This window comes from Strigops habroptila, unplaced genomic scaffold (genome assembly GCF_004027225.2).
Source record: "Strigops habroptila isolate Jane unplaced genomic scaffold, bStrHab1.2.pri NC_044300.1_ctg1, whole genome shotgun sequence".
NCBI classification, from domain to species: domain Eukaryota; kingdom Metazoa; phylum Chordata; class Aves; order Psittaciformes; family Psittacidae; genus Strigops; species Strigops habroptila.
In genome coordinates, this window is record NW_022651057.1 from 37,995 (window position 1) to 50,142 (window position 12,148).

Here is a 12,148-nt window from a genome sequence, read left to right on the forward strand (position 1 = left end):
GGCGGCGGGAGCGCGGGAGTGGGAGGAGCCAATGGGAGGAAAGGGGCGGGGCCAAGGAGGTGGCGGGAGAGGGAAGGGGCGGGGCCAAGCGGTGGCTGTTGGAGGGGAAGGGGGAGGGGCCAATTGGGTGGAGGGGGAGAGGGAGTGGGAGGAGCCAATGAGGAGGAGAGGGGAAAGGGGAGGGGCCAATGAGGTGGAGGGAGAGCGGGAGTGGGCGGAGTCAATGGGGGAAAGGGGCGGGGCCAATGAGGCGGAGGGAGCACGGGAGTGGGCGGGGCCAGGCGGTGTGTGTGCGTGTATGGGAAAGGGCGGGGCCAAGGCGGTGGCGGGAGCGCGCGAGTGGGCGGAGCCAATGAGGAGGAGAGGGGAAAGGGGAGGGGCCAATGAGGCGGAGGGAGCGCTGGAGTGGGCGGGGACAGGCGGTGGCGGGAGGGCGAAGAAGAATGGAAGGGGCGTGGCCAAGAGGCGGGGGCGTGGCCAGGCGGCGGCTGTGATGGGGAAATGGGCGGGGCCAATGGCGCAGCGGGAGCGTGAAGAGGGCGGGGCCAGACAGCGGCTGCCAGTGGGAAAGGGGCGTGGTCAAGGCGGTGGGCGGGGTCTGGAGAAGGGCGTGGCCAAATTGAGGCGTGGGGTGGGCGGGGCTAAGCGGCGGTGGGCGGGGCCAGCGCCCTAAAGGGGCGGGGCCTTGTGGGCTCTCCCCAAGCTGCCCCCCCCTCCCCCCGTGGGCATGTGGGGGGGAGCTGAGGGATAATGGGGGGTAATGGGAGGGAGCTGGAAGGAACTGGAAGGTGCTGGGGGGAACTGGAGGCACCTGGGGGGCAGCAATGGGGAGCTGGGGGGCATTGGACAAGAAGCAGGAGGGGCAGCCGCAGGCGCTGGGCCGGCCTCGAGGGGCAACGGGGCGAAGTGGGATGTGCTGGAGGCCCAACGTGGGGGGGAACAAACACCGTGGCCCACCCGGACCCTTTTTGCTGCTGCACCCGGCGACGCCTCAGGGGAACGTCCGGCCGGGGGGGGGGGTGTGTCCCTTTTCAGTGTTGCACTTCCGGCGGGAACCCAGTTCCGTTAGCGGCACTTCGGCTTCCGGTGCGGCGGGTGACGGAGCTGCCGGGCCCGGGGCCCCCCGAACCCCTTCGGGACCCCCCCGAACCTCTTTGGGCCCTCCGAACCTCTTTCGGGACCTCCCGAACCCCTTCGGGAGCTTTCGGGACCTTCCGAGCCCTATTCGGGACCGCTCGGGACCCTCCGAACCCCCTCGGGATCCTTCGGTACCTTTCGCGACCCCTCGAACCCCTTCGGGACCTTCCGAGCCCTATTCGGGACCCTCCGAACCCCCTCGGGATCCTTTGAACCCCTTCGGGAGCTTTCGGGACCCTTCGGGACCCTCCGATCCCATTCGTGACCTCTCGGGACCCCCCGAGCCTTATTCGTGACCCCTCGGGACTCCCCGAGCTCTATTCGGGACCCCTCGGGACCCCCCGAGCTCTATTCGGGACCCCTCGGGACCCCCCGAGCCCCATTTGGGACTACTCAGGATCCTTCGGTACGTTTTGGGACTCCTCGAACCCCTTCGGGACCCTTCGGGATCTTCCGAGCCCATTCGGGACCTTTCGGGACTCTCCGACCCCCTACGGGATCCTTCGGTACCTTTCGGGACCCTTCGGGACCCTCCGAACCCATTCGGAACCCCTCGGGACCCCCCGAGCTCTATTCGGGACCCCTCGAACCCTATTCGGAACCCCTCGGGACCTTCCCAACCAATTCGGGAGCCCTCGGGATCCCTGAGCCCTATTTAGGACCATTCGGAATCCTTCGGTACCTTTCTGAACCCCTTCGGGACCCCTCGGGACCCCCCGAGCCCATTCGGGACCCCTCGGGACCCCCTGAGCTCTATTCGGGACCCCTTGGGACCCTCCGAACCCCCTTCGGGACCTTCCGAGCCCATTCGGGACCCCTCGGGACCCCCCGAGCCCTATTCGGCACCCTTCGGGACCCTCCGAACTCCATTCGGGACCCTCCAATCCCATTCGGGACCCCTCGGGACCTCCCGAGTCCTATTCGGGACCGTTCGGGACCCTCCAAACCCCCTTCGGGACGCTCCGAACTCCATTCGGGACCCGTCGGGACCCCCCGAACCCCTTTTGGGACCCCTCGGGACCTCCCCGAACCCATTTGGAACCCCCCGAGCCCTATTCGGGAGCCTTCGGGACCTTCCGAACCCCTTCGGGACCTTCCTAACCCCTTCGGGAGCCTTCGGGACCTTCCGAACTCCTTCGTGACCTTCCGAGCCCATTCGGGACCCCTCGGGACCCCCCGAGCCCTGTTCGGAACCCTTCGGGACCCTCCGAACTCCTTTCGGGAGCTTTCGGGACCTCCCCGAACGCTTTCGGGCTCCCCCTGCAGGCCGCTTCGGGACCTTTCGTGCCCGCTCGGGACCGTTCGCTCCCTCCTCAGGCCGCCATGACCCGGCACGGGAAGAACTGCACGGCCGGGGCCGTGTACACGTACCATGAGAAGAAGAAGGACACGGGTGAGACCCGGGGGGGACACGGGGGTGATATGGGGGGCGATGGGGGGTGATATGGGGGGCAATGGGGTGACTTGGGGTGTCCCTGTCCCCCCGCAGCGGCCTCTGGCTACGGAACCCAACGCGTCCGCATCGGCCGTGACGCCGTGAAGGACTTCGACTGCTGCTGCCTCTCGCTGCAGCCCTGCCGGGACCCTGTCGTCACGTGAGGCACCCAAACACCCCGAAATCACCCCCAGAACACCCCAAAATACCCACAAACACACCCCAAACACCCCAAAGCACCACAAAATACCCACAAGCACCCACAAACACCCCCAAAGCACCCCAAAATACCCACAAACACCCCCAAAACACCCCAAAATACCCCCAAACACTCCCAAAGCACCCCAAAATACCCACAAACACCCCCAAAACACCTCAAAATACCCCCAAACACCCCCAAAGCACCCCAAAATACCCACAAACACCCCCAAAACCCCTCAAAAACACCCCAAAATACCCACAGACACCCCCAAAACACCCCAAAGCACGCCAAAAAACCCACAAACACCCCCAAAGCACCCCAAAATACCCACAAACACCCCCAAAACCCCCGAAAAACATCCCAAAATACCCACAAACACCCCCAAAAACCTCAAAAACACCCCAAAATACCCACAAACACCCCAAAGCACCCCAAAATACGCACTAACACCCCCAAAGCACCCCAAAATACCAACAAACACCCCCAAAACACCCCAAAATACCCACAAACACCCCCAAAACCCCTCAAAAACACCCCAAAATACCCACAGACACCCCCAAAACACCCCAAAGCACCCCAAAATACCCTCAAACACACCCAAAGCACCCCAAAATACCCACAAACACCCCCAAAACCCCTCAAAAACACCCCAAAATACCCACAGACACCCCCAAAACACCCCAAAGCACCCCAAAATACCCACAAACACCCCAAAGCACCCCAAAATACCCACGAACACCCCAAAACCACCTCCAAACACCCCAAACCCCCCCAAACCGCCTCAGATCTCTCCTAAACACCCCAAACCAATGCAAAACCACTTCAAACTCCCCAAAACCACCCCAAAACCTCCCGAAAACACCCCAAAACCCCTCCAAGCACCCCAAAACCACCTCAACCCCCCCAAAACAGCCCTAAACCACTCCAAAATCACCTCAATCGCCTCCAAACACCCTGAAAACACCCCCAAATCGCCTCAAAACCCCCCCAAACACCCCAAAACACCTCTATGACCCCCAAAACCCCGTAAACACCCAAAACCACCCCAAAGTGCCCCCCTGAACACTCAAAAATCACTCGAACACCCCAAAATAGCCGCAAACTCACCCAAAACAGCCCCAAAACCCACCTGGAACCCCCCAAACACCCCCCTGAAGCCCCCCCTAAACCATTCAGGACCCCCCTGAACACTCTCAGACCCTTTGAGGACCCTCCAATACCCCCAATTCCCCCCCTTGAGGGGACCCCCCCCCCTTTAGGGACCCCCAAACCCCCCATTGACCCCCCCAGGGGCAATATGGGGGGACCCCCCATTGACCCCCCTGTGCCCCCCCAGCCCCGATGGGTTCCTGTATGAGCGTGAGGCCATCGTGCGGTACCTGCTGCACTGCAAGGGGGAGCTGGCGCGGCAGAGGAAGGTATGTGGGGCGCTATGGGGCTTGGGGGGGGCACTTATGGGTCCCAGGGTGCCAATAAAGGATCCCAGGGATCACTGTGCATCAGTTATGGGTGCCAGGGATCACTTAGGGATCGCTTATGGGTCTGAGAGGGTCACTTAGGGGTCCCAGGGGGTTACTTAGGGGTCACTTTTAGGTGCCAAGGGGTCACTCAGGGGTCAGCTGTGGGTCTCAGGGTGTTAGTTATTGGTCCCATAGGGTCATACAGGGGTCACTTACGGGTCCCAGGGGTCACTTACGGGTCAGCTATGGGTCCCAGGGCGTTAGTTATTGGTCCCACAAGGTCATACAGGGTCCTGGGGGTCACTTGTGGGTCTCAGTGGGTCACTTGGGGGTCCCAAGTATCAGTTAGGGGTCCCATGGGGTCCTAATCCCCCCCCCCAGGCCTATCGGCGGCAGCAGCAGCGGGAGCAGCAGCAGCAGAGCCCCCTGGCGGCCGCCGGGAGCACTGAAGGTACTGTGGGGCGCTATGGGGCAGAGCTATGGGGCAGGCGCTATGGGGCAGCCCCACAGCTTTGCCCCCCTCCCCCCACTTCCAGACCCTGCCCCCGGCCCCTCTGGGACCCTCCCGAGCTTCTGGATCCCGTCACTGACCCCCGAGGCTGGAGCTGAGCGGCTGCGTAAGCCTGTGAGTGCCCCATAGCGCATCCCCCCTGCCCCATAGCGCATCCCCCCTGCCCCATAGCACGGCTCTGTCCCGTAGCAGACCTGTCTCTATGGGGCAGGTGAGGGGCAGAACCACCCCCAACCCCTGTCTATGGGTCAGAGGTGCCCCATAACTACTGTCTGTGGGTTGGAGCTGCCCCCTAATTGCTGTCTGTGGGGCAGGAAGGGGCAGTTGTGGGTCAGACCCAGCCCATAATTATTATTTATGGGACAGACTTGCCTCATAAGTGCTATCTATGGGGCAGATCTGCCTCGTAAGTGTTATCTATGGGGCAGAACCACCCCATAACTGCTCTCTGTGGGGCAGGAAGGGACAGTTGTGGGTCAGAACCACCCTGTAACTGTTCTTTATGGGGCAGACCCACCTTGTAACTGCTATCTATGGGGCAGACCCACCCCATAACAGCTCTCTATGGGGCAGGAGGGGGCAGTTGTGTGTCCGCCCCTCCCCGTAAGTGCTCTCTGTGGGGCAGGAGGGGGCAGTTCTGTGTCCGCCCCCCCCGTAACTGCTCTCTGTGGGGCAGGAGGGGGGCAGTTGTGGGTATGCCCCCCCCCATAATCTCTCTCTATGGGGCAGGAGGGGGCAGATGTGTGTTCACCCCCCCCATAACTGCTGTCCGTGGGGCAGGAGGGGGCAGTTGTGTGTCCGCCCCCCCACGACCTGTCTCTGTGGGGCAGGAGGGGGCAGTTGTGTGTCCGCCCCCCCATGACCTGTCTCTGTGGGGCAGGAGGGGGGCAGTTGTGTGTCCGCCCCCCCCATAACCTGTCTCTGTGGGGCAGGAGGGGGCAGTTGTGTGTCCGCCCCCCCCACGACCTGTCTCTGTGGGGCAGGAGGGGGCAGTTGTGTGTCCGCCCCCCCCATAACCTGTCTCTATGGGGCAGGAGGGGGCAGTTGTGTGTCCGCCCCCCCATAACCTGTCTCTATGGGGCAGGAGGGGGCAGTTGTGTGTCCGCCCCCCCATGACCTGTCTCTGTGGGGCAGGAGGGGGCAGTTGTGTGTCCGCCCCCCCATGACCTGTCTCTGTGGGGCAGGAGGGGGCAGTTGTGTGTCCGCCCCCCCATGACCTGTCTCTGTGGGGCAGGAGGGGGCAGTTGTGTGTCCGCCCCCCCATAACCTATCTCTATGGGGCAGGAGGGGGGCAGTTGTGTGTCCGCCCCCCCATAACCTATCTCTATGGGGCAGGAGGGGGGCAGTTGTGTGTCCGCCCCCCCCATGACCTGTCTCTGTGGGGCAGGAGGGGGGCGCGCGCTGCCCCATGAGCGGGCGGCGCCTGCGGCTGCGGGACCTGGTGCCGGTGCGGTTCGTGGCGGCGGAGCCGGGGCTGCGGCGGCGGCAGCTGCTGGCGCGGGCCGAGGGGACGCGCTACGTGTGCGCCGTGACGAGGGACGCGCTGGGCAACGCCACCCCCTGCGCCGTGCTCCGGCCCTCGTGAGTGCTCTGCCGCCCGGGGGGCACGGGGGGGCACGTACGGACCCATAGGGACCCATAGGGACACATAGGGACCCATAGAGACCTATAGAGACTCATAAAGAGGCGTATAGAGAGCCATAGGGACACACAGGGACACATAGAGACCTATAGAAACTCATGAAGAGGTGTATAGAGACCCATAGGGACACATAGAGACCCATAAAGAGGCGTATAGAGACGCATAGGGACACATAGAGACACATAGGGACACATAGGGACACATAGAGACACATAGGGACACATAGGGACCCATAGAGACACATAGGGACACATAGAGACACATAGAGACACATAGGGACACATAGAGACCCATAGAGACACATAGAGACCCATAGAGACACATAGGGACACATAGGGACACATAGAGACCCATAGGGACACATAGAGACCCATAGAGACACATAGGGACACATAGGGACACATAGGGACCTATAGAGACTCATAAAGAGGCGTATAGAGACCCATAGGGACACATAGGGACCCATAAAAACCCATAGGGACACATAGAGACCCATAGGGACCCATAGAGATGCATAGGGACACATAGGGACCCATAGGGACACACAGGGACACACAGGGACACATAGAGACCCATAGGGATCCATAGGGATACATAGAGACCCATAGAGACTCATAGAAACCCATAGGGACCCATAGAGCCCCATAGAGACTCACAGATAGACATATACAGATCATAGGGACATATAGAGACTGTACACGCACAGAGACCCATAGTAGCCATAGGGACTCATAGAAACCCATAGAGGCACATAGGGACCCATAGAGACACATGAAGACCATAGGGGCACATAGAGACCCATAGAGACTGTAGAGACACAGAAGACCCATAGCGGCCATAGGGACTCATAGAGACCCATAGAGACACATGAAGACCGTAGGAACACATAGAGACCCATAGAGATGCGTAGAGACCCATAGAGACCGTAGAGACACCCAGACATCATGCAGACATTGAGACCCATAGAGGCCATAGGGACCCATAGACAGCATAGAGAGAGTTGCACAGAGACCCATAGGGACCCATAGGGGCACATAGAGACTCATAAGGACCCATAGACACCATAGAGACCATAGAGACCCAGAGACATGTAGCTGACCCCTGGGACCCATAAGTGACCCCTAAGTGACCCCTAGGACCCAGAACTGACACATAGTGACCCATAGCTGACCCCTGGGACCCATAAGTGACCCCTAAGTGATCCCTGGAACCCCCAAGTGACCCTGTGGGACCCCTAACTGACCCACAGTGACCCCTGGAACCCTTTATTGACACCTTGGGACCCACAATGACCCTCTGGGACCACTAAGTGACCCCTGGGACCCATAAGTGACCCCCTGGGACAATTCCAGGACCCCAAACTGACCCCATGGGACCCCTTAGTGCTACTTGGGACCCCTAAGTGACCCCCTGGGAGCCATAAGTGACCCCCATGTGATCCTATGGGACCAACAACTAATGCTGTGGGACCCATAGCTGACCCCTAAGTAACCATTGGGACCTAGAAGTGACCCATAAGTGACCCCCTGGCACCCATAAGCAACCCCTGGGACCCCAAACTGACCCTTAACAGCCCCTTTGGCCCCCCTGCAACCCCTCCCGGTGCCCCCCAAGTGCCCCTGACCCCCATGTGTGGGGCAGAGGGGCCGTGGTGACGCTGGACTGTGTGGAGCGGCTCATCCGGAAGGAGATGAAGGACCCGGTGACAGGAGACCCCCTGACCGAGGCGGACATCATCGTGCTGCAGCGGGTCAGTGGGGCCGGGGGGGGGGGTTAAAGTGGGGTTTCGGGGGGGGTTGGTCCAGTTTTGGGGTCCCCCCTCACCCCCTTTTCCCTTCTCCCCCCCCCCTCTCCAGGGTGGAACCGGATTCGCCGGCTCCGGGATCTGTCTGGAAGCAAAGAAGTCCCGGCCCGTGATGCAGGCATAGGGGGGGACCCCAAAACCCCCCCAAAACCCCCCCAAACCCCCCCAGCACCCCCTTATCCCACTCTGAACCCCCCAACCCCACCATCAATCCCCCCCAAACCCCATTGGGGGGACCCCAAACCTTCCCCCCCCCCCAATAAAGGTGTTTGTGTGTTTGGCTTCATGACCCCCCCCAATTTATTATGGTCGGACCCCAAAATTCAGCCCCCCTTCCCCAATGTGGGCCCCACATGGGGCTGTTGCCCTTTTAAGCCGCTTTAAGAAGCGGTCCCGCCCCCTCCACCAATCAGAGCGCGCGGCTCATAAAACACAACGAGTCTCTTTATTGGCTGCGGGGGGCGGGGCCTCGCCGGGCGCCGCCCAATCATCTTTGGACAAAAATAAAGGGGGCGGGGTCTCCCCAGCTCTGGTATAAAAGGGGGGCGGAGCCTCGGAGCTGTCAGTCACCGCGGGAGGCCACGCCCCCTTAAAGGGGCCCCTCCCCTCTATGGGGACCCCCAATTTCGGGGGGGGAAACCCCTCAAATCCTTGTGCAAACGGGGGGGGGGGGTGAACCCGCCCATCCCCCCCCTCAATAAGACACTTGTGGGGGGAGGGGCTGTAGTGTGGGGCCCCCCCAGAGCAGTTGGGGGGTGGGGGGAGGGTCCCTTTGCCCCTTCCCCACCCCCATGGGGGGGGGGGGCAGCACTTATGGGTGAGTCTATAAAGCCCCCCCCCCCCATTTTGGGGGCAGACCCATAGAGTTGGGGGCGCCCCATAGATGGGGGGGGGGTCATTGGGGGTCCCCGGCCAGCAATGGGGGGCGGGGCAGGTCCCCAAACATCTCGGTGCCGTCGCCCCCCCCCCCGCAGCGCCAGCGCCCGCATGGAGGCCGCGATGCGCTCCAGGTCCGGTGATGCCTATGGGGGGGGGCAGAGATAGATCTGACCTATAGGCACCCCCCCAGCCCCATAGATGCACCCCTATAGGTCCCTCAGCTGTACAGCAGTATGTCGTGACCCCCCCCAGCCCCACAGCCACACCCCATAGAACTATATAGCCCCACAGCAGCCCCTAATAGGTATCAGTCCCATAATAACCATGCTATGGCGCTCTACAGCCCCATAGCAGTCTACTGTAGCCGTCCTCTGCCCCATAGCAACCCCGTACAGCCCCCCCACCCCCATAGCAGCCCCCTATAGCCCCCTCCCCAGCCCCATACCAGGTCCCTATAGCCCCCCCCCAGCCCCATAGCAGATCTGTATTGCCCTTCTCTGCCCCATAGCAGCTCCCTATAGCCCTCCTCTGCCCCACAGCAGCTCCCTACAACCCTCCTCTGCCCCATAACAGCCCCCTATAACCCTCCTCTGCTCCATTGCAACCCCCTATAGCTCCCCCCAGCCCCATAGCAGCCTCCTATAGCCCCCCCCACCCTGTAGCAGCCCCCTATAGCTCTGCTCTGCCCCATAGTGGCCGCCTATAGCCCCCCCAGCCCCATAGATCCCCACCTTGTGAGCGGGTCCCTCGGCGGGGGGGGGGCGGGGCCCCGGGGGGGGCCGCAGGGCCCAGGAGGGCACCGAGACGGGCAGGGAGCGGGCGTAGAGCGGGGGCCCGGGGGGGGGCGGCGGCGGCGGCACCTCCTCTGCGGGGCTGCCCTCTGCTGGCCGGGAGGAACACAGCGTCAGATGCACCCCATGGCCCTGCCCCACATGTCCCCCCTTTACCTCCCATAACCCTGCCCCATAGGGCTCCTCTCTGACCCCATGTACCTGCCCCATATGTTACCTCCCTCTGCCCCCCATGTCCCCACCCCGTATGTTCCCTCTCTCTGCCCCATATATCCTCTCTCTGCCCCCATAACCGTGCCCCATATGTCTCCACTCTGCCCCCCATGTCCCAGCCCCACACATTCTCCTCTCTGCCCCCCACGTCCCTGCCCCATATGTTCCCCTCTCTACCCCTCATGACCCTGCTCTATATACCCTCTCTTTGCCCCTTATGTCCCTGCCCCACATTCCCCTGCTCTGCCCCGACATATTCCTGCCCTATATATTCTCTCTTTTGACCCCCATATCTGCACCCCACATATCAAGTCCCTCCCCTTTGCCCCCCAAGTACCCCCATCATCCTGCCCCACACTGCCCCCTAAGTACTCCCTTCTTAGCCCATAGCCCATAGCCCAAGCCCATATTGCCCACACCCCCCTGCCCCCCACGTTGCCCCCTAAGTCCCATCCCCGCCACGTCCCTGCCCCACATGTCCCCCCTCTGCCCCCCATGGCCCCCCCCCCACCGTCGGGGCTCTCGGGGTCAGACTCCGGCTCCGGCTCCTCCTCCGGGTCCTCGTCCATCAGGAACAGCCCTGGGGGGGGAGGAGGGGCGGGATCAGAGGGGGGCCCATCCCCCCCCCCTGTGTCCCCCATTGACACCCCTCCCCCAACATCCCCCATAGCCCCCTCCCCCGCCCTGTCACCCCCCACCCAACCCCTATAGCATCTTCTCCCCTCCCCCACCCCACTGACATCAAGAGCCCACTCCCCCCACCCCTCCCCCCACTACCCCAATAACCCTCCATTGACCCCAATATCCCCCTCCCCCACCCGCTACTCTCACCCTTCCCCCACACAACCCCACATAACCCCAAGTTCTCCCCTCCCCCACCCCTCATTGACCCTTACACCCCTCCCCCACTCTTACCCCTCCCCCCCACTGCTCCCCATTGACCCCAGTACCCCTCCCCCACCCCCACCGATGCCAAATTCTCCCCTCTCCCACCCCCATTGACCCCAATAACCCCTCCCCCGTCTCACCACTCCCCCCACTATCCCCCATTGACCCCAACACCCCCCTCCCCCACTCCATTGACCCAAATATCCCTTCCCCCACCCCCATTGACCCCATTAAGCCCCTCCCCCAATACCTCCCCTCCCCCCACTGCCCCCCATTGACCCCAATACCCCCCTCCCCCACCCCCATCGACCCTTACACCCCTCTCTCACTCTCACCCCTCCCCCCATTGCCCCCATTGATCCCAATACCCCTCCCCCACCCCCACTGACCCCAATATCCCCTCCCCCACTCTCGCCCCTCCCCCCACTACCCCAATGCCCCCCATTGACCCCACCACCCCCCTCCTCCACCCCCACTGACCCCCATTAAGCTCCTCCCCCCCACCACCCCCCTCCCCCCCATTGACCCCACCACCCCTCCCCCCCTACCCCCCCCGCCCCTCCCCCACTCACCGGTGGCATCACTGGGCGCGCCCCTCCCCCCCCCTCCCCTCCCCCCTCTCTCCGCCCGCTCGGGGGGGGGGGGGGGCGGGGGGGGTGTGGGGGGAGGGGCGCTGTGGGCGGGGCGGTGGCGGCGGGAGGGGGCGGGGCCAGCGAAGGAGGGGGCGGGGTCGCGGCGGGAGGGGGCGGGGCCGCGGCCAGGGCCCGGTGCGCGGCCGCGATGTCGGGCAGGAAGCGCCGCGCCGCTGCCCCGAGCGGGCCCGGCCCGTGGTGCGCGTACGAGCGGGGCCCGGCGGGCCCGGGCCCGGGCCAGGCCGTGAGCAGCACCACCTCCGCGCCCGTGGCCCCCCGGTACCCCTCGGCCGCCGCCACCAGCGCGGCCCAGCGCTCCCGCTGCCCCTCCCCCATCGCCGCGGCCCACATGGGGGGGGGAGGGGGGAGGGGAGCGGGGGGATGGGGGAGGGGAACCGGGAGGGGGGGGGGAACGGAGCGACCGGAGGCGGCGGCTGCGGAGCGCCCCGGGGCCGCCCCGCCAAGATGGCGGCGGCGGAAGGGGCGGGAGCGGAAGTGGAGGGAGGGGGGGAGTGGAGAGAGGGGATTGGTGCGGAGAGGGGGCGTGGTGACGG

The 12,148-nt window shown here is 63.6% G+C and overlaps 3 protein-coding genes across 6 annotated transcripts; 2 read left to right on the top strand and 1 right to left on the bottom strand.

Moving 5' to 3' along the window:
* Positions 1–824: 824 nt before the first annotated feature.
* On the top strand, positions 825–2,279 carry LOC115618914 (basic proline-rich protein-like). Its single transcript, XM_030510859.1, has 3 exons — positions 825–1,429; positions 1,535–1,643; positions 1,797–2,279. The coding sequence occupies exons 1-3, from the start codon at positions 825–827 to the stop codon at positions 2,277–2,279; spliced, it is 1,197 nt and encodes a 398-aa protein (XP_030366719.1).
* On the top strand, positions 1,056–8,480 carry NOSIP (nitric oxide synthase interacting protein). Of its 4 annotated transcripts, none has more exons than XM_030510896.1 (9): positions 1,056–1,268; positions 2,404–2,530; positions 2,627–2,732; positions 4,111–4,192; positions 4,616–4,685; positions 4,771–4,859; positions 6,133–6,326; positions 8,029–8,137; positions 8,244–8,480. In XM_030510896.1, the coding sequence occupies exons 2-9, from the start codon at positions 2,461–2,463 to the stop codon at positions 8,313–8,315; spliced, it is 792 nt and encodes a 263-aa protein (XP_030366756.1). In that variant the 5' UTR covers positions 1,056–1,268; positions 2,404–2,460; the 3' UTR covers positions 8,316–8,480. The 4 variants fall into 4 exon arrangements, with proteins under 4 accessions (XP_030366756.1, XP_030366757.1, XP_030366755.1 ...); XM_030510897.1 differs by having other exon boundaries at positions 2,455–2,530; XM_030510895.1 differs by lacking the exon at positions 1,056–1,268 and adding an exon at positions 1,461–1,543.
* Positions 8,481–8,614: 134 nt separating this feature from the next.
* LOC115618935 (formin-like protein 20) lies at positions 8,615–12,072 on the bottom strand. Its single transcript, XM_030510899.1, has 4 exons — positions 11,535–12,072; positions 10,586–10,654; positions 9,802–9,950; positions 8,615–9,213 (listed from the first exon to the last, which is right to left on the bottom strand). Exons 2-4 carry the CDS (start codon positions 10,641–10,643, stop codon positions 8,800–8,802), a joined length of 621 nt encoding a protein of 206 aa, XP_030366759.1. The 5' UTR covers positions 10,644–10,654; positions 11,535–12,072; the 3' UTR covers positions 8,615–8,799.
* Between the last annotated feature and the right edge of the window lie 76 nt (positions 12,073–12,148).

Excerpts from the sequence above, each read along its gene's own strand:
- LOC115618914 (XM_030510859.1), top strand. The coding sequence starts at position 825 with ATGGGGAGCTGGGGGGCATTGGACAAGAAGCAGGAGGGGCAGCCGCAG. Across the intron at positions 1,430-1,534 it reads GGACCCCCCGAGCCTTATTC|GATCCTTCGGTACGTTTTGG; the intron begins GTGACCCCTCGG and ends GGGACTACTCAG. Across the intron at positions 1,644-1,796 it reads ACCCCCTACGGGATCCTTCG|GACCATTCGGAATCCTTCGG; the intron begins GTACCTTTCGGG and ends AGCCCTATTTAG.
- LOC115618935 (XM_030510899.1), bottom strand. The coding sequence starts at position 10,643 with ATGGACGAGGACCCGGAGGAGGAGCCGGAGCCGGAGTCTGACCCCGAG. Across the intron at positions 9,951-10,585 it reads TGACCCCGAGAGCCCCGACG|AGGGCAGCCCCGCAGAGGAG; the intron begins GTGGGGGGGGGG and ends CCCGGCCAGCAG. Across the intron at positions 9,214-9,801 it reads CCGAGGGACCCGCTCACAAG|GCATCACCGGACCTGGAGCG; the intron begins GTGGGGATCTAT and ends CCCCCCCCATAG.
- NOSIP (XM_030510896.1), top strand. The coding sequence starts at position 2,461 with ATGACCCGGCACGGGAAGAACTGCACGGCCGGGGCCGTGTACACGTAC. Across the intron at positions 2,531-2,626 it reads TGAGAAGAAGAAGGACACGG|CGGCCTCTGGCTACGGAACC; the intron begins GTGAGACCCGGG and ends GTCCCCCCGCAG. Across the intron at positions 8,138-8,243 it reads ACATCATCGTGCTGCAGCGG|GGTGGAACCGGATTCGCCGG; the intron begins GTCAGTGGGGCC and ends CCCCCTCTCCAG.